Raw genomic sequence first — 18192 nt, forward strand, 5'->3', positions numbered from 1 at the left:
GTACCTTTGTCAAGTAGGAGGATTGGAAATCATCCTGCTTCTGGTCTTGATCTCTCAAAGGCAAGATACCCAGTGGCAAACTTCTGACGAGAAGGAGAGGACGGCCAAAGTCTAATCCCCATATCCTAACGCTTCTGTGCCTGTCCGGCCTGTTCCTGGCTGCGTGCCATGTATCAAGCCACTTGATTTGTCTACCATGATCATTGCGCAGATCGAAAGACACGCCGTGCCACCATAAGTGGCCGATGTTGCTGAAGTCCTTTCCGAACTCCAGTGAGGAATGGCTACCTATGATTGTGCTAGATCTCGTCGTCATGTGACTGATAATGGTTAGCTTCTATCGCCCTTAGACTCGGTAGTTAGAGCGGAGCTTTCCACCAGAACCCCATCGGACGCGCACTGAGATCAGCGATCTTTGCTGTAACTGGAGTCTAGGATGGCAGATTATGACCTCAGCAGTGGGCTTAATTTCTTCTTAACCCATGGACTTGGATGATCAACAAGGGCCCTTGTTGATAACCACGTATTCATCATTTTATCTCTTAGATTTTCCCTTATCCTCGTGTACTAGTAGGCCATGTGTGGTAACCTCAACAAGCCACCGTGGCCTTACGTCAGGTTGTAGAGCTCCGCACAGTGTATCACCGGAAGCCTGGGCTCTCCATACTGAGTATATGCTCTTGGCGGGAGGTATGATATTGCTTATTGGCAAGGAATAGGAAAAGACCAATCTTGGATTCTGACACGAACCGATTAGTAGTATCCACATTTAAACCATCTCGATAAATGAAGGATAATGTAGGGAGATTCAGGTCTTCATTACTACTCATTTTGGTCTGTTCGACAGGAACGTCCTTGGCAACTTACGAGCATTCAAACGGGCCATATTACTCTGGTCCCCGTAATCATTTCTCAGGTCATCGATTGTCTAAATAGATCAGAAAGACGCCCTAACGGACATTCAAAGACCCTATGTTGGCCTCATCCTCCAGAAAGGTGTCATTCAGCACACCGCGATAGACACAGCCTTGACCGTCAGTCTGACTCGATGCATTTGACTCTTTGAGAATGATTTCTTTCAAACCCGCAAGAGATTCGATTCAGCTCAGGTAGTCGACAGTTATATGGTCCTGATAGACCAATTGAGCGGAGACAGCGTCCACGCTCATCCAGCTTATGAGCCCTTTCGTGTTGCAAACAGTTTCCTTATTGACAGCATCCTCTTTTCGGTATTATTTTCAAGTGGATTTTGCCTGATCCATGATGAATTTTTCTAGAGATCGTTGCTGAAGATATGACCTTAGTCGTCGAACTAGGCACCTAAGCTAACAGAGCTGCCCAAGGTAGTGAATCAGGAGCTGTTGACTGACTATGTATGTGTCCTTTGCTATGCTGATAGTGTGAAGGTACACATCAGATCAGGCAGGGTTGGGAGAGTCCTTACTCTGAAATGAAACCTCAACTCTGACAGGCAAGATAGCCTCATATGGCAGCTGTTTGCAACTTGAATCCAGTCTGTCACTGCGATTGACCGACGATAGCTCTAATGACGGATTCTCAGAAAAAAAGGTGAATATCACTTAGAAAGGTTCTTCCTCTTCAAATGATGTCGTGCGTGGCATCCTCGCCATGACAACAGATATTCACTGCTCATTGCTCATTCACCCTCAGCACATCTCTGACCCCTTCCTCCCCTCCTCCTTTTCAGCTGTTCCACATCTTTCCTTCCTTACACCACTGAAAGGCGTCGTTTTTCATTCGATACCATTTTGATTATTCCTACAGCACGTGGAGTTGTGTCGTATGCTTCAGCCAAACCCTTTAGCCATCGAAACCACTTCACGGGCATCCTTCCAGCTTCAGCTTTTCATTTGTTTGTTCCCCCCCCCCCCCCCCTCCCCAATCTGTTTTCTATTTCTTTATCTTTTTGGCGTTTCTTTTTGCGTGCTTTATTGTGTTTTGTCTGTCTCAGGCTTCGAAACCTCCAATGAGCAGTGGCTGAGCCTTTTGTGGCCAATATGGACGTGTTCCCTCTCTCACCTGACTGTGAAGTCGAGAATCCATTCGAGACTCCCGTTGGACTCAACGACTCTGAAGATGGTGACGACGAGCATCTGTCTTGGGTAGATAAGAAAGTCAAAGAGATTACCGCGGCCGAGCTTCAGGATTATGCTCAACTGATGGACGAATTTGCCAAAGGATTCGACCCTGACTCCCTTGCTCGAGAGATCATGGCTACGCTACCACTTCTCGAGGAAGACCTGTTCCCCAGCTCCTTCGCCCACCTCTTGATCCTCCTTCTTCAGACCGATGGCAAGATCGAAATCGCCCAGGTAAAGCTAGTTCGTTGGCTGCGTGCTCGTTATCCCATTGCTTTATGTGAGCCAAGCGAGACTCAACTGGTCGACGAGACGTTCTTCATGTCCGAGATTGAGATGCTGAGACGGCTACTGTCGACCTTGCGTGGAGACGACGACAAGCCCATATATTGGATCAACTGCAGGCCCTTTGAGATTGGCAAGTCCTGCGAGCAACTTGAAGCGTCCATCAAGGTGATTAGAGCCTTTGAGTGTGACATGCGGTCCGCAACAGAGGAGATTGACGAGGAAAGTAAGATCGCACGTCACCCACCATTCCACCTGCCGATGAAGCTGACCACAATAAACACAGGACATTTCTATCATGATCTCCCCGTCTGTAATGAACGCACTGTGCTGATAAGTATGAGGGCACAGCGGTGGGACAGTTCTCGTGCATCCATTGGCTGGAACAATTATCTGTCATCTGAGATCGAGCTTACAAGGTTCCACCAGTATTTCAAACACCATGTCATGGAGCATGACCCCAATAAGGCTCGTGGATATGGGTGGCTGCCACCAGACCATATCAGAGTTCCTCTCTCGTCGTCTACCAATGTTGATCTTGTCGACGTGTCTGATTGGCCTCTAAACGATCATCAGAAGAGGATCATGAGCCTGCTGTTCAAGGTTGCTCAGTGGATTGGTCTAGCGAGAGGACTCGCGGCCGTTCATCTCTTTTGTGACATTGCTCGTAACTTTACCATCCACAAGCCCTCCGAGAATCCGAGTGCCAGCTACGTCCTCTTCATGCAGAAACTTGCCGAGGCCAGACTGTGCCCCAGCTCGATTGAATCGCAGATCCCGACCCCGTTTCCCTACAACGACGAGACCTACGCAAAACGCAACCCGGCCTTCTTTATTGACGTCTTCAGATCTGCCAAAGGGTTGGTGTGCTGTCAGGTCGAGATGACATCTTTTTTGAAGAAGAAGGGCGACAAGAAGAAGCAGGGCTATTCCAAACACCGCACCTCTGGTGGCCAATCTTCCAAGGGCATGCGAATTCGTATGATCACTGAATTCCCCGAAATCCATGGATCTCTTGCTGGTGTTTGGGATGGCAATCGCAAGGTCAGTCTACACAGGAGATAAGCTAGGTTATCTGATCTTTCTATGGAGGCGGCTAACTTCTACTTGCTCAGCGGAACATGGCAAAGACAACCAGCCCCTTGGTTATTCCTTCTGCAAGCCATCCTGCTCAGGAAACAATACTTGGCCATCCTGCTTCGCCTGAGGAAGAGCGATTTTTCTACCACTTCGCCGGTTACGCACGTTCGATCTAGGATTCAAACCGCACGCCGGGAGCGGCCCTCTGCACAGCTGTGTCGTTGTCCAGGCCAGCAATCCGTTGAATGTCCGGCTTTGGGCAGTAACTTGGCCGTTCGCTCTCGGGATCTACTTGAAAATCAGCAAGAAGGAGAAAAAAAATTTCCAAAAGACGGAAAGAAGCCATGTTTGGCGATTTGAGCTGTGTTCAGCCTCAAATATCAGTTTCAATTTGGTTTGGTACGGCCATCCATCTTCTTTCTTTCATTTCATCTTGCACAAACATCCCTTGGCTTCCAAATCGTTTCTTCGTGGTTGAAGATAATTTTTTTTTGTCTTCTAGAAGCTTTCTGGCTGCGACGATCGCATGCGCTCGGGGCTGGTCTTCTGTTGGCACTTGTCGAGGCATTGCAGCCTATCTAGTTTCCATATCGAAGAAACAAAGACACTCATTTCCAGGGACATGCTTGAAAGGACACAAAAATAAAGAGAAGAAGCACATATGTACTTACAGAATTACCCAAACTTTCCTTTGTGAATTTTTTTTCTTTCTGTTTCTCATGGCTGATGCATTTTCACATTTTTATGCCACGTTACGCGAAGCGGAGCCAGCAGCTAACTGTTCAACCAACCAGGTCATGATGCTGAATTTCGTGCAACGTACTGACTCACGCCGAGATGAATGTCTCCGCTTGGGACATCACTGGGTTATGCTTTGTGAATGCTGACGCCTGTGCCTAGGAGTTTCTAACGGCCAGACCAGACCGTCTCTGATGGGCCTGGTTTGATAGATTGAACTTTGACAACTACTGACCTTCAGCAGTTCGAATCACCAATTCTGTGCTGTTGTTGTTCGCTTCTGACGGCCTGCAGACGGCCTGCCAGATTTGCGTAGGATTACAAGTTTGAGTTTGACAGCCATCTATGCGATCCACATATGACCCTGCGGTTGAGAGAAATAGATTTGATCCAGTATACTCCTCATTTACCCTGATCAGCTCAATTGATAGATCTATGGAAAGAAAAGTTTTGGTCATAAGAACTCCCGAAAACAATGGAAAGTAAACCGTTCCAGCGCTACGACTCCATCATATCGTAAGCCAGTGCAGGATCAATCAGCGCCATATCATCACCAGGAGTGGGTATCGTAGAACTGTTGTCATGCATCATTACATCGGCGCCATGCGCAGGCAACGGCTTCGACACGGCCGCGCCAGAAGTCGCTATCGTCTCGGACCCGTCCAACACATACGGATCATACGACGAATGATCGTTATCGAATTCAAGGCCGTAGATACCCCCGAACAGTTCCTCGGAGGAAGCAGAAGCAGACGCAGACGCACCGAAATCATGCGCGAGCAGGGCTCGCCGCAGAAATAGATCGCGGGTTTCCTCCTCGGAGAAATGATGCTTGCCGCTCATATGGACCCAGAGATCGTAGTCTCTGTGGAACCGGTGCGGGCACGACTCAACCAGACACGCGATGTGGCGGCCCGTTTCCTCGGCGTAGCCCTCACCCGTGAGCGCGGCCAGCGCGGACACACCGGGTGAGGTTGCGGTAGAGTGCTGTCGATCGCGGGTGATGCCGAGACGTTGCCGGCGTTCGGCTTTGGCGTTTTGGTAGCCCAGGTGTGCAGTGCGGATGTGTTCTTCCAGCGCGAGCTTGCTCCCGTACCGCTTGCCGCAGCCGTTGTCGTTGTTCCAGCCGGACACCTTTTTCGAGGACGAGAGGTCGGTCTCGCCGCAGACGAAGCGTTTCTCGCCCTGATGAACGGTGCGGATGTGTACGGTTAGATTTCCCTTCTTGGTGAAGCTGCGGTCGCAGCCGGGTACGGTGCAAGGGAATATCTTGCGCTCCTCGAGACTGACATCGCCATGGGCGACTTCGAGATGGCGGCGGAGTTCGCGGGACGTCGCGCAAGTCAGAGCACAGTTGGGACATTGCGGGGGGTGAACGGATCGGATATGAGCTTGTAGGAGCGCGTAGGTGGGAAAGGTTGCTTCGGCACCCTCTGCGTGCTGGGAGCATTCAGTGCAACTAAACCGTTTCTCGGTGTGAATGCGGCTTTCGTGGGCTCGGAGATGTCCTGCTGTGTCAAATGCCATCGTACATTTCTGCCCGGTACTCGGATCCGTGTGGGGGCATTGGAAAGGCTTTTGCTTTAGATGTGCGGTCATGATGTGTTTTTGAAGGGTGGAATGTTTCCGAAACGTCTCATTGCAAGGTGGGTACTCCGTGCAGCGGTACTTATCTCGTCCATCGTGGGCAGCCAGATGTCGACGGAGCCGGGAGCCCGTCACGAAGCTCTTCCCGCAGCCAGGACGGTCGCATACGTAGTCTCGGACCCCAGTGTGTGCGCTTTTGATATGGTGATTCAGATGCGATGCGCGGAGGAATGTCTTGTCACACTCCTCGAATGTGCATTTAAAGATTCTCTCGTTGTTATGGGAGCGCAGATGTTCTTGAAGTCGCGCTGGCCGGTTGAATGCCTTTGTGCAACCATCGAAGGGACAGCGGTGAGTTTTCAGCTCTGAAGGATATTTGGCTGAGGTCGTAGAGATTGGTGTCGCTGGAGTCTCGTGGAGACTGTCGCTGTTCACACTCGATTCGTCGGAAGACACATAATCGGCATCTGACTGAGGTTCCTCGTAAATTGGATCTGCAACAGCGATGTTCAGCTCCACAGTCAATTCAATCCCAGAGTTCAAACATCTTACCAGCATCATCCAGCGCCGTGCGTTTCCGAGATTTGCTCGGGATGGTAAGCTCATCCAACTCAAGTTTGCGCTTCTCACCCATGGCTCAGATAGAGCCCTGATATTAGGCTTCACGGGAAGACGACCATTAAGAGCATTGACTGGATAACGGTCAACGTATCAAGCACACATTAACTGTTGAAAAATGTATCATACAAAATTTTGCCAGGGCCTGATGTTAAAAGCGGTGACGAAGCTGATCAGAAAAAGGCTTAGTGTTAATGGGGCCAAGGAACTTTTTCCGCCGCTATTTTGGAGGGTCGCGATATCGAAATCTTCATCTTCACCAAGCCTGTCGCAAGGTCGATCTTTTCGCAGCGTCTCTATCCCTGGACGTGGTATTTGCTGTCCTTTCACTTGTGTGGCTGCTGAATACGCTCGTTTAGTCATTATTTACCTTATTTGCCAGCTCTAATTTGACACCATGTCTGACTACGGTGATCACGACGCTGAGGAAACGTAAGGATACCTCATTTGACTGCATTTTTCAGTCTGGATTGGGAGCACTCCACTTGCTCGCCGCATAATCCACTGGCGAAAATGGTTTCTTGAGCTAGTTCAGTCGTTCTGACTCGCACATTTCATAGCTACGACTACGAGCCCGCGGAGGAGGTGTTCGACGAAAATGAGCCCGAAGACTTCATAAATCCCGAGGATCTTGAAGGTGCCGAGGGAGGCGCCGATGGCTACGGTGATGATCATTATACGCCGGCAGTCAATGGTGACCGTATCGTTGTCTCTGGAGATCCCAGTGCGGGATACTCGGGCAAGGTGGTGGAACAAGCACGGGCGAAGAAAATCCCCAATGAAGAGCGCAAGACAACTCCGTACATGACCAAATACGAAAGGGCTCGAGTTCTGGGTACCAGAGCTTTGCAGATCAGGTTCGTCATCTGCGACATGTGGCATATGAAGACCGTCGAACTGACATTTGTCACAGTATGAATGCTCCCGTGCTTGTAGATCTTGAGGGAGAGACAGATCCTTTGCAGATCGCCATCAAGGAGCTGAACCAGAAGAAGATCCCACTCATTGTGAGGAGATATCTGCCGGATGGAACGTTAGTTATCCCTTCACCTCGTGTATGGACGCATGTCTAATCCGCTTTCGAACATTTAGGTACGAGGACTGGACTTGTGAAGAGCTACTCTAGAATCTGATCATATTTTGGGTGGATTTCTTTTGAGACTGGGCTATTTGTTTTACTTGTCATTCTAATTATGGTCTTCTGATTTGATGTCCCGCATAGCGTTCGGAGTTTGGGAGCAGGAAGCGAACCGTTCATTGCATTGCTAATGATCCGGTCTCCGGGATTTGGAATTCAGCAAAGAACAGAAAAGAATTATACTTTACCTTTGGTGGATAGAATATGAAAAAAAAAACTGTTACGTTCAATTCGATGGCCCTAAATGTTTACCCACCTCCACAAACACCTGAAGTTCTCAATCAGTCTCCTGTCTTTCCAACAAAATGTGTGCTCTATGTACTTTCTCGAAGCCTGCGCTCACGATCCTCGAGCATAACCATTTGACGATATAGAGCAAAACATAATGGACACCGAACGAATGATGTGAAAGGTGAAGAGTACAGGACAGTTCTCCCTGAAGTGTACGAAACCTCCATTTCTCTTGCTCTTTTGCATGCTGGAGCACGCGTTGCGACAAATGAGTAAATGGCAACTCTGTATCTTCCCCTGACCTCAGTGATCTTGAGCTTGATGAGCTTTACAATGATAAGATCTAAAAGTAGCTCATCGGTTGTTTGTACTTTTGCTAATAACTTGAGGCCTTCTTCCAAAAGGAGCTTAATGTGAGATCCAAACATCACGTGATGAGCACTAGGGCAAGTCAACAGAATGTTTCTACGTAGTACTCATATTCTTGACCCGTACAGATGCTACTACGATTGCCGGCCACGAACGTACATAATTTTGCATCCTCTCTGTTATCTCTCCATAACTGCAAATGCGAAGCTAGAAGTCTGTTTCATGCTTTCGAATGATCTGGCTCGGCTCTGGCAGACAAAGTCTCGGAGATCGAATATGCGGGAAAACGTGGACGCGGTCTTTCGGAGTGTGCCGCACAGCCCCCGAGTTGGAGATCCACATTCCCCTTGCAAGTGAAGTCTTACCCTATCTACTCCCTATTTCTTTCATTGCTGTGTTCTTTTTCTTCCAGGTGGTTTCAATTGAGTCAATACTCACTTCAGTCCCTCGTCAGTTCCGAATTTCAACTTGACCAGGGGAACTTTATATTTGTGTCCAGCAGCATCTAAGGCTACTGTTGGGGCACAATCTGATATGCCTCGTTTCTATTATTAATAACCCTCAAGCCGCAAACCATCATCATGAAGCATGGTCTTTCCCCGCTGGTTAAGTCGGCACTCGGCACGTCACGTTATCCATATGTTAGGCGCCCCGGGTCTCCATAGTTACCCTGGCTCGTCCTAATTGCTAACTATCTCATCTGATTATGAGTCAGAGTTACAGCGGATCTTATGCAGAAGCATATGATTATATTGCTTGACTTGTCTTTAACGCCGAAGTTCACTATCGACTTTGGTAGTCAGTGGGCCCTGGTCCCTCGGTTATCCACCAGCCTTAGCGGCTGGCCAGTGTTGCTCGAATGGAGAAAACCTTCGGAGTTACCCCAAGGAAAAGGATGAGTCGTTCAGGCTTCTAGCGGTAGTCAGTACGTATGGACCGGCTCACAGTGGATCTCCTTTGATAGCCGCAGTCCCAATGGTCTGTCCTATCAGGCCTCTGGCTGGCAAGCTTGGGCTTTCTTAGTTGCCCCGCTGACTCGAAGGGTTGCTGATAAATCCTAATCGCATATAAATTTTGTGTGTTGCGCATCTGCTGTTTTTCCCCCATATCGCATGTCTATAGAACTGACAGGAGTTGGGCGATTGTTGATCTGAATCAACTTCGTCCGCTTGAATCAATTGATCGTCGGTCTTCAGTTTGCATTTCTATGCGGCCTTTTGACTATACATACCCTTTTTGCATAGCTCACCATCACATCTCCGCTACACAGAAAATCGGTTGTGGTTGTTCGCGCGCTGAGTCCGATTTATACGGTATTGCCATCTAGAAGAACAGGCAGTGGGGATGAGGGCACATGCGGGGGAGAAGGCCGTTGCGCCCTCGGTGAACAGCAACAACGATGAGAGCAACATGCGCACACCAGAACAGCAGCCAGAAGAGAAAAACCTAGAAGAGCCAACCTTCGACACAGGTGCCCTGGCATGGCTGCAGGTCCTTGGATCATTCTTCCTATTCTTCAACTCCTGGTAGGTACATTTGTGAATGCATGGCATTCGTTGAGGCTGCTCTTTTGCATCGCTAATCGCTACGTCGTCTTAGGGGTGTGATCAATACATGGGGCGCTTTCCAGACTTTCTATGAACAAAATCTTCTCTCGAATGTTTCGTCATCATCCATTGCCTGGATTGGATCTCTGCAATCGTTTCTTCTGATGCTCTTTGGAGTAGTGACCGGCCCGTTGTTCGATGCAGGATACTTTCGAGCTCTCGTCATATTTGGCACCTTCGTGCTCCCATTTGGCTTGATGATGGCCAGTATTTCTTCACAGTATTGGCACTTGATCCTCGGTCAAGGAGTCTGTATCGGCCTGGCTGCTGGATGCCTGTTCGTTCCCTCGGTTGCTATTCTGCCTCAGTACTTCAAGCAGAAGCGAGGTTTAGCCAACGGACTGGCGGCGTCAGGCAGCAGTATTGGGGGCGTGGTCTATCCGATAATGTTCAATAAGCTACAGGACCAAATTGGGTTTGCGTGGGCGACTCGCGCACTGGGCTTCGTAGCTTTCGGAACCTGCTGTGTCTCCCTATCTCTCATGCGCATGCGATTTCTGCCTACCGAGAAACGCAAGTTGGTCCAGCTGTCTGCCTTTAAAGACCCAGCATTCGTGATGTTTGCCGTTGCCATGTTTCTGGGCTTCCTGGGCTTCTATAACTTCCTATTTTACGTGCAGTCCTATGCCATCGACACCGGAATCGTCGATGCAAATCTGGGGTTCTATCTACTCTCCATGCTCAATGCGGGCTCTACCGTGGGGCGAATCTTTCCCAACTTCGTTGCTGATCACACCGGCCCACTTAACATGCTGACGCCAGCTGTCACAGTTACGGCAGTTCTGGCCTTTGCCTGGATTGGTGTGCACAATGTGCCCGGCATCATTGTTCTCTCCGTCCTGTACGGTCTCTTCTCCGGTGGGTTTGTCTCACTCCCGCCGGTAGTCATGGTCACGTTGACGAAAGATATCCGCGACCTGGGTACTCGTCTGGGCATGATTTTTGCCACGACCTCAATCGGCTTGCTGATCGGAACACCAATTGGTGGAGCTATCTTGAGTAATACCCATAATTATCTCGGGGTTCAGCTCTTTACCGCTTGCTGCATCATCACTGCTGCCGCCATTTTTGCAGCCCTGCGATTCTCACGCACTGGGCCCCGGTTACTTGTCAGAGCATGATAGCCACCAGTGTCATGAACGTTGCACGACTTATGCGAAGCGTTTGTGGCTTATTAAAAGCACATATCGTAATAATCGGTACATGTCACGGATGCATCGTCGATTTCGGGGTCATAGATCAGTATTGCATTATAGAGCGAAATTGCGGGCTTTGCTGTCGGGTTTGCATCGTAAACAGTTGTTCATATCGGATGGGTTTTTCAAAATCGTATCATACATACACCATGCATGATAGGGTCTAGCATTATCCTCAACGGGAGAATAAAAGTGATTTCGTCTATCATCGTCCCATGCTTTTCGAATCCATATTGCCGCAGAAAGACATAGTATAACTCCCCAACGCCAGGAAGCTAAATCGACCGCATCAAGCACCACAGCCCGCTCAAACATAAAGACAAATGTTACGTCCTATGAAACATCCTCCGGATTTACCAGAAACTCCTCGCCATTCTCGCGTATATGCTGCAAATTCTTATCCCGACTGCACGGTTTGCGCATATCGAACGCATCCTCGCCCGAATCCGACATCCCTGTCGGATCATCGCTGTAGTAATTGACCACACGCCGGAAAACAGAGTATCCCATCCCCTTGTACATTCCCACAGCGACCTTATTCCCCGCGCGCACGTACAGATCCACAAACCAGGCATCGTTGATGTCGGAGCCGTGCTCGAGACGCTCTGTCAGGCGGCGCGCGTGACCTAGACGTCGCCAGGCTGGGGCAACGGTCAGCACGGTGATGTGTCCATGCCAGGGGGTGTAGTGTTCGGAGTGGCGCATTGAAGGATGTTGTTCCTCGAGTTTGCCCATGACTGTTTTTGATTTCATTAGCGATGCGAGGGTCTTGCAGAGGTGGTATGGCTGCGATGATTTTTGCACGTACTGTATCCGACTATGCCTTCTGTGCGATCTTTGACAGCGCTGAAGAGTGAAGGCCATCGCATGAGGTAGTTGAGGTAGAAGCCCAGGTCGTAGTTTTCGGTCAATGGGTCGAGGTTGGTGAGGTTGAGGGAGAGGAGGTCCGTTGGGGACACGCGCCGGATGGAACTCATTTTCGCTTTTTATAGGAAATGACCATCAATTGCCGTTGGCAAGGTCAGGAGAAGTAAAGCTTTTGCTTTTGGTGGTGTGGGGTGAAAGTGAAATACTGAAGCTGATGGGAACCAAAACGATCTGATTGGGGCTTTGGCGGTCACGGGAAGAGCGGCTGTTTATCCCTCTGTTGACAGTAGGTTGCCATCTTTTGCATCATCATCATTCTTTATTATTCTTATTGAGAGATTCATTCTTTTGTGTCATGAGATTCATCCATTCTCTTGTCTTTTCTTCTACTCTTCCAGCATCCTGGTGATGCTACGATTATTGAGACCTCCTGTCTTGTTATTTCCTCTTCTCCGTGTGGCCCCTGCCCGCGTCCAGCTCATTCCGCGATCGACATTTGGCGATACAGGAGCCTTCAATCCTGAGAAATAAACCAACAAAGTTGGTCTGTCGGGACGTCAAGAACCCTAAGGAGTGATTCTTAGTTGACTGCTGTCCGCATTCCTCGTCACAATCCCACGTGGGATTCTCAACCCTCTTCCAACCGACTTGCATTATGCCGGCCATCCCACCATCCCCCCTGAGGCTATCTCACCGCCATAGTCACAGCCAGTCCTCCAACCTTGATTTCGACCCCATCTCCCCCGGATCCTACGCTCCCAATGGTTTCTCTCAAAGTCCTACACAATCGCCCCGGACCCCTCGTTCCTCAGCGCCCCCTTCGCCAGTGGAGCCCCGCCTGCGGAATGCGCAAGCCATGAACGGGTCGTACAGGCTATCAGGTGACTTCGGAGGCCCTGCAGACGCCGCAGGGGGGCTGGGAAACCTTGCAGACGAACTCGCGGACGCGTGGGATGAAGAAGACGAAGGGGGTTATGGCTATGTCTCTGGTCAGGACAATGCATCGGGGGACCTACAAGGCACAACCAGGAGTGACGGAGAGGACGACTACAGTATGGGACCGCGATCACCCTTGTCAAGTTACGCGCCAGGCCATGCCTCGCTGCAACCGCCTCGGGTCAAAGCTCGCAACGGCAGCCAACGAAATCACCGGCGACACGAATCGCAATACGACGGCTCCGACTATGGAAACGAGTCGGATTTCGAGGAAGCGGCAGACATACCGCCTAGTCTGGAGGGGCAAATGGCTGACATCGAAAGCTTAGTCCGGCGAGGGATCGAGAACAATGGCAGTGAGAACGATCATGTCATTAAACGTGTTGTTGAGACGCTCCGGGACCTAGGGAGCCAGAGCGGGATCGAAAACAACGCCATGAGGTACGTCGCCTTCTTGAGTTGTATGAACTCCTAAGCATTTACTGACCTCCGCAGACTAATAACAGCACACACCTCCATCACCTCGCACTTAACCCACCAGACTAGAACGCTCCAGACCCTCACCCACCCTCTTCTCATCTCCCCCTATCCGCTCCTCTCTCCGAACGCAATCGACGAGCTGATCCCACTCATTGACGAAGGCCTTTTGCCTCACCTTCCCTACCCGTTCCCCAGTCAGCCACGCCACTCCTCCAGACCAACCACACCTTCTCAGTCGCCCTCATTGAACCCACTCGTCTGCCTCCAGACTCTAATCGCGCAAACCACGGACCTCACGCTGTCCCTCCGTGGCCTGAGCGACACACTCTACGAATCGCGGCAGCTAACTGCAACCGCCTCGCGACGACTGCGGTCGGCGCGGGAACTTGTCGCCGAGCTGCGCCGTGAGGAGGAAGGCCGTGAAGAAGCTACCCGGTGGATCGAAAAAGGGGACTGGGACCGTCGGCTGCGAGACCGCGAAGCTGGCCGCGTCTGTCGGGACGTCGTCAGTGGGTTCGAGGCCGTTTGCGGGGAATGGAGGGAGAGGCTCTTTGGTGCGGCGGCTGTTGCTGCTGCTGGGGCGGAGATGGCCGCTGCATGAGCCAGCTACTTCCTCATCCTTGTATCTTTTGACACCGTACATCGATTTCAAATCTTGTCCATATGTCCTTATTTATGGGTTTCTTCGTAGCCTGCAACATACCCCTTCTTCATTCTTTCTCTTCCTCCAAAGATATATAGATTTCTTCTATCAGAAATGTTGTCTATGCATTTGTTCTAATATTTCCTTCCTGTGCGTAGGTTGATTCCTAAGTCTACCCCGTAACGATTTTCGCATGAACACAATGAGAGAAGCCTGATTACGAACACGAGCTACAGCAAGACCACATGGTATGGAAATAAGATGATGAAAATCATATTCTTCCTGCATTATTCATCCAACAAAAGTCGTCTGACGTAAGATATAGACGGGAAAACCTGGACTTCGTTTATGGGACATAATGCAGTCAACAACAGACATGATGGCTACCCAGAGAAGAAAGGGGAGAGAAGTCCCCAGTCCCTAGATTCATGAAACATGAGAAGAACAACCAGACAAGGTAGCAGAGACACCGTTAATATTAAAAGAGAGAGGGAGAGAATGCACACGAGGGGTATGAGCCCTCCAAAGGATCTCGAAGTAAACCCCTTTACACGTTTCAGCAGCTAGAACCGTTTTTTGCGTTCAGATTTTATTTTGAAGATTCAACAGACAAGGGCTTGCTTTGCAGCGCTAGCTCTACTGCTGTTGTTGCTTCCACCGGGGAACCCATTTCTGAGGGGCGGGGGAGGCCTCAGGCTTGTCGGAGCTGGCAGGAGCGGCGGCGGGGGGAGTCTGTGTGCGGGAGGGGGGTTGGGAGGAGCTGGATTCGCGCATGTGACGGGGAACGTATTTCTCGGGGGCAGGACCATTCGAGGGAGGAGTAGCGGGCGAGGCGTTGGCTCCAGAGCGGAGGTGAGGGGGGACGTATCCGCCGGTTCTGCGAGGAAGCTGGACCTCTTCCTTAGGTGCCTCCGCGGCGGCAGGGGCAGGGGCAGCGCCGGCAGCCTCCTTGGCAGCCTGGCGCTCTCTCCAGCTAGGGCCACTGCCAGTACGAGAAACGAGGTTAAGGCGAGGAGCTGTCCGCTCAACGGGCCGCTCGAGCTCAGCAGCACGGGTGGGAGGTTCTGCGAGGCCAGACTTTCTAGCCGCACGGCGAGCCTCGGCTTCCTCCTCACGCTGCTTCTGCCGCTGAGCAATCTCGTCGAGTCTCCTGTATTGTAAGTTAGTACCATTAGGACAAATTGATAGAACTGGGGGAGACAGACTTTCTCTCTTCCTCACGTTTGGCTTTCTCTTCAGCCAAGATGCGTCTGCGCTCCTCTTCCTTGGCGATACGTTCTTCCTCTTCGCGTTTGGCCCGCTCTTCTTCCTCCTTTCTGCGGCGCTCTTCTGCCTCACGCTCGGCCCTCTCGCGACGGCGGCGCTCCTGAACTTCCTTGATACGCTGCTTCTTCTTGGCCTCAAACTCCCGCTCGGCGGCCTTGCGGCGCTTCTCAAACTCTTCGTGGCGCTTCTCCGACACCTCCTTGCGGAAGCTGGAGAAGACGGGAACAAGGCGGCTGAGACGGTGCTTAAGGGCAACCGCCTCCTTGTGCTTCTCCTCGGCTTCCTTTAGAGTCTCGGCCTTGATGGCCTCGTAAAGCTCCATGTCACGCTTCTTCTGGGCTTCGTAGTCCTCGGGAATGTGCTTCAACTCCTCGCGACGGAAAGCACGCTCCAGGTGATCGATACGCTTGGCAGTGGTGCGGATGCGCTCGTTGAGCTCGTTCTTCTCCTTCTCGAGCTGGGCAAGCTTGATGGCGCGCAGCCGGTTGGCATCCAGGTCCTCCAGGTCAATCTCGCTGATGTCGATGCCCTTGACACCACTCTTAAGCTCCTCAAGCTGCTTCTTGAGCTCCTGCTGGCGGATGCGCTCCTGTTCATCCCTCAGACGCTTCTTTTCGCGTTCCCGCTGCTCGTCAAGCAGTCTCTGCTTCTCAGCCTCTTGCAGCTGCTGATTACGAATACGCTTGCGGGTCTCCTCCTCTCTCTGCTTGCGCTGCAAAGCATCGGTGGCAGCTTCCTTCTTCTTCTCGATGAGGACACGGCGGGCAAGGGTCTCCTCGTGCTCCTTGGCAGCACCAGCCTCGGCGCGGGCCTGGGCAGCCTTCTTGGCCTGGATACGGGCCTCGTTATAAGAAGGATCGACGTACATGCATGTGACGTGCAGGGTCTTGGCGAGACGGGTGAGCTGCAGGCGGGCGATTTCAGCAGGGGTGTTCTGAAGACGCTGCACCGAGCCGACCTCGCTCTCAGCAGAACCGGCGGCGCTGCCGGAATGCAGAGCCTTGGCGGAAGAGAAGATATCGGTGTCGAAGGTCAAAACACCTGCAGTATGGTCGACGCGGATAGCGAGGTCGCCCTTCTTGCATCCGTTCATGATGAACTTCTCGATCATGGCCGGGGTGATCTGGAAGGGATCGGGGAACTGTGCAAGCTCGTAGACAAACTTGAGCTCGACGGATTCGTAAACCTGGGACAGCTGCTGGAAGAGACGGGTGAGGATGACCTGCTGCAGGGGCAGGACGTACTTCTCCATCTCGGGATCGGCACCGATTTGCTTGAGGATGGGGGTGATCTTCTTGCAGATGGAAAGAGGGTGGAAGTCAACCTCGAGGATGTTGTAGAGATCCCGAATTTCAGGACGAGCACGCTTGAGCAGGCCCTTATTAAGAGCATCCCGGAAAAGCACCGCACGGCTGGGTGGCTGAGCCATACCGAGCAGGTTGGTCAGACGGGCATTCTTGTTCTTGCGGGCCTCATCGACATCGACCAAGGCGCCTCGAGAGCGGGAGGTGCTGATGACGGGGATCGACAGAGCAGACAGAAGGACAAAGGAAGCGGCCTTGGTCATGTCAGCCTCGGTCACCGAGGGGTTCTCCTTCTTGGTGCCCTGGCCTGCGGCGAGCGCAGCGGCGGACTGGCGGAGAAGGTTGTAGTAGCGGTTCCAAGCGGCGGCATGGAAAAGATAGTTCTCGCTGACGAGGAAGATCCGTGCAAGCTTTTCGTAGTAATTAGCCATCATGACGTTCTTGGCGGGGCGCTTGCTAAGGCTGAGAAGAGTGTGAATGTCTTCAATGCTGCGGAAAGCCTCCTGCCACAACTCCAGCTCCACGGCAACATTCAGCTGCTGGAAGCGGGTGTCAAGATGGCGCTGCAGGGTGTCGGGATCGCTGAGGTTGATAGCGTGCATCTGAGCGGAGTACTTGGCGGCGTTCTGGACGTGGTTACGGAGCAGCTCGCAAAGACGGCGGAACTCGGTCTTGCGGGTGTACTTGAGGCAAAACTGGAAGGCTTGCAGGGCGGTGGTCTGGTACATGACCTCAAGGCGAGCATTGTTCTTCAAGATCTCCAGGACGGTACGGTAGGTCTCCCAGAGAAACTTGAGCCACGGAGTGACAACAGCGCGGTCGGTTCGGTCGCGAGATTGTTCGCCAGAAACAGTAGCAAGCAAGATGGTCTCGGGGGTCTCGATCGCTTCCAGATCCTCGACGTTGGACGATGGGGCAGCGGACTCCAGAGAGGACTGGATCTCGTCGGCCTTGGCCTGGGCCTCGGTCACCTTCTTCTCGGCGAGTTCGATGAACTTCTTGAGGACGACCTATTTTGCAGCACAAATATCAGCCGCTGCAAATCACATCACAAATCAGAAAAAGTTCTGAGCCTACCTCGATGGTTCCCACGTTGGTGTTCTGGGCGATGTTCTTGTACTGGTAGAGACCATCCTTGGCAGCCTTTCCTTTGCGAAGATCGACACACAATTCAACGAAAAGGAGCATGACAGGTTCGAGAGAGGCGATCGGGCTGCTCCGCGTCCTCTTAGAGGTGACATGTTCGTGGAGGACATTGAGGGCGGCGGGAGCCTGGCCCACGGCGATAAGTTCCTGAGCCCGCTGCAGTGAGAGAACACAAGGTCAGTTGCCAGTCCCTGAGTTATAGAATCCCACCGATGGTAGTTTCCAAGATCACCACTCACTTTCAGGACATTTTCCGGTTTGATATGGGGTGGAGGTGGCATGGTGGGCGATGGACCCTGTGGGTTTCAAAAGATGATATCGGTGAAAATTGTTTGGCACGCAGAGGCTTCTTGGATCGAGGCTGGAGAAATCTCGAGGCGAAAAAAATAGCAAATCGCACAACGACGGGCGGGCAGCACTGTTCCACAGTGTAAAAAAGGCCCTTTTCTTGATGATGATGCTGCCACGCGACGGTCGGCCAGAAAGAAAGTGAGGGCGGCAGCGAAGCGTCGTTGTGGGAGAATCACGAAAAAAACAGGCGCAACTGCGATCCCACTTTGGGATAAGCGACCGTGATCACGTGATTGAGTAGACAGTACAAA

At 51.5% G+C, this 18192-nt stretch overlaps 7 protein-coding genes across 7 annotated transcripts; 4 read left to right on the forward strand and 3 right to left on the reverse strand.

Moving 5' to 3' along the window:
* Positions 1-2018: 2018 nt before the first annotated feature.
* On the forward strand, positions 2019-3640 carry AFUA_1G05140 (uncharacterized protein; the record flags this gene model as incomplete). Its single annotated transcript, XM_745170.2, has 3 exons — positions 2019-2610; positions 2671-3428; positions 3500-3640. 3 exons carry the CDS (start codon positions 2019-2021, stop codon positions 3638-3640), a joined length of 1491 nt encoding a protein of 496 aa, XP_750263.2.
* Positions 3641-4429: 789 nt separating this feature from the next.
* On the reverse strand, positions 4430-6601 carry AFUA_1G05150 (C2H2-type zinc finger protein). Its single transcript, XM_745171.2, has 2 exons — positions 6342-6601; positions 4430-6283 (listed from the first exon to the last, which is right to left on the reverse strand). The coding sequence occupies exons 1-2, from the start codon at positions 6421-6423 to the stop codon at positions 4701-4703; spliced, it is 1665 nt and encodes a 554-aa protein (XP_750264.1). The 5' UTR covers positions 6424-6601; the 3' UTR covers positions 4430-4700.
* Positions 6602-6804: 203 nt separating this feature from the next.
* Positions 6805-7533, forward strand: AFUA_1G05160 (DNA-directed RNA polymerase core subunit RPO26; the record flags this gene model as incomplete). Its single annotated transcript, XM_745172.1, has 4 exons — positions 6805-6839; positions 6968-7264; positions 7321-7440; positions 7500-7533. The coding sequence occupies 4 exons, from the start codon at positions 6805-6807 to the stop codon at positions 7531-7533; spliced, it is 486 nt and encodes a 161-aa protein (XP_750265.1).
* Positions 7534-9489: 1956 nt separating this feature from the next.
* Positions 9490-10873, forward strand: AFUA_1G05170 (MCT family MFS transporter; the record flags this gene model as incomplete). The annotated part of the gene is made up of 2 exons (XM_745173.1): positions 9490-9671; positions 9745-10873. The coding sequence occupies 2 exons, from the start codon at positions 9490-9492 to the stop codon at positions 10871-10873; spliced, it is 1311 nt and encodes a 436-aa protein (XP_750266.1).
* Positions 10874-11281: 408 nt separating this feature from the next.
* Positions 11282-12009, reverse strand: AFUA_1G05180 (peptide alpha-N-acetyltransferase complex B subunit NAT3; the record flags this gene model as incomplete). The annotated part of the gene is made up of 2 exons (XM_745174.2): positions 11757-12009; positions 11282-11685 (listed from the first exon to the last, which is right to left on the reverse strand). The coding sequence occupies exons 1-2, from the start codon at positions 11923-11925 to the stop codon at positions 11282-11284; spliced, it is 573 nt and encodes a 190-aa protein (XP_750267.1). The 5' UTR covers positions 11926-12009.
* A 99-nt stretch (positions 12010-12108) lies between these two features.
* Positions 12109-14184, forward strand: AFUA_1G05190 (uncharacterized protein). Its single transcript, XM_745175.2, has 2 exons — positions 12109-13192; positions 13247-14184. Exons 1-2 carry the CDS (start codon positions 12471-12473, stop codon positions 13830-13832), a joined length of 1308 nt encoding a protein of 435 aa, XP_750268.1. The 5' UTR covers positions 12109-12470; the 3' UTR covers positions 13833-14184.
* Positions 14185-14510: 326 nt separating this feature from the next.
* tif32 (putative eukaryotic translation initiation factor 3 subunit EifCa) lies at positions 14511-18192 on the reverse strand (the record flags this gene model as incomplete). Its single annotated transcript, XM_745176.3, has 4 exons — positions 17830-18192; positions 17522-17746; positions 15080-17454; positions 14511-15024 (listed from the first exon to the last, which is right to left on the reverse strand). Exons 1-4 carry the CDS (start codon positions 17869-17871, stop codon positions 14511-14513), a joined length of 3156 nt encoding a protein of 1051 aa, XP_750269.2. The 5' UTR covers positions 17872-18192.

The sequence above is a fragment of the Aspergillus fumigatus genome, chromosome 1, assembly GCF_000002655.1.
Source record: "Aspergillus fumigatus Af293 chromosome 1, whole genome shotgun sequence".
Lineage (NCBI taxonomy): Eukaryota > Fungi > Ascomycota > Eurotiomycetes > Eurotiales > Aspergillaceae > Aspergillus > Aspergillus fumigatus.

Excerpts from the sequence above, each read along its gene's own strand:
- AFUA_1G05150 (XM_745171.2), bottom strand. The coding sequence starts at position 6,423 with ATGGGTGAGAAGCGCAAACTTGAGTTGGATGAGCTTACCATCCCGAGC. Across the intron at positions 6,284-6,341 it reads CACGGCGCTGGATGATGCTG|ATCCAATTTACGAGGAACCT; the intron begins GTAAGATGTTTG and ends TCGCTGTTGCAG.
- AFUA_1G05190 (XM_745175.2), top strand. The coding sequence starts at position 12,471 with ATGCCGGCCATCCCACCATCCCCCCTGAGGCTATCTCACCGCCATAGT. Across the intron at positions 13,193-13,246 it reads ATCGAAAACAACGCCATGAG|ACTAATAACAGCACACACCT; the intron begins GTACGTCGCCTT and ends TGACCTCCGCAG.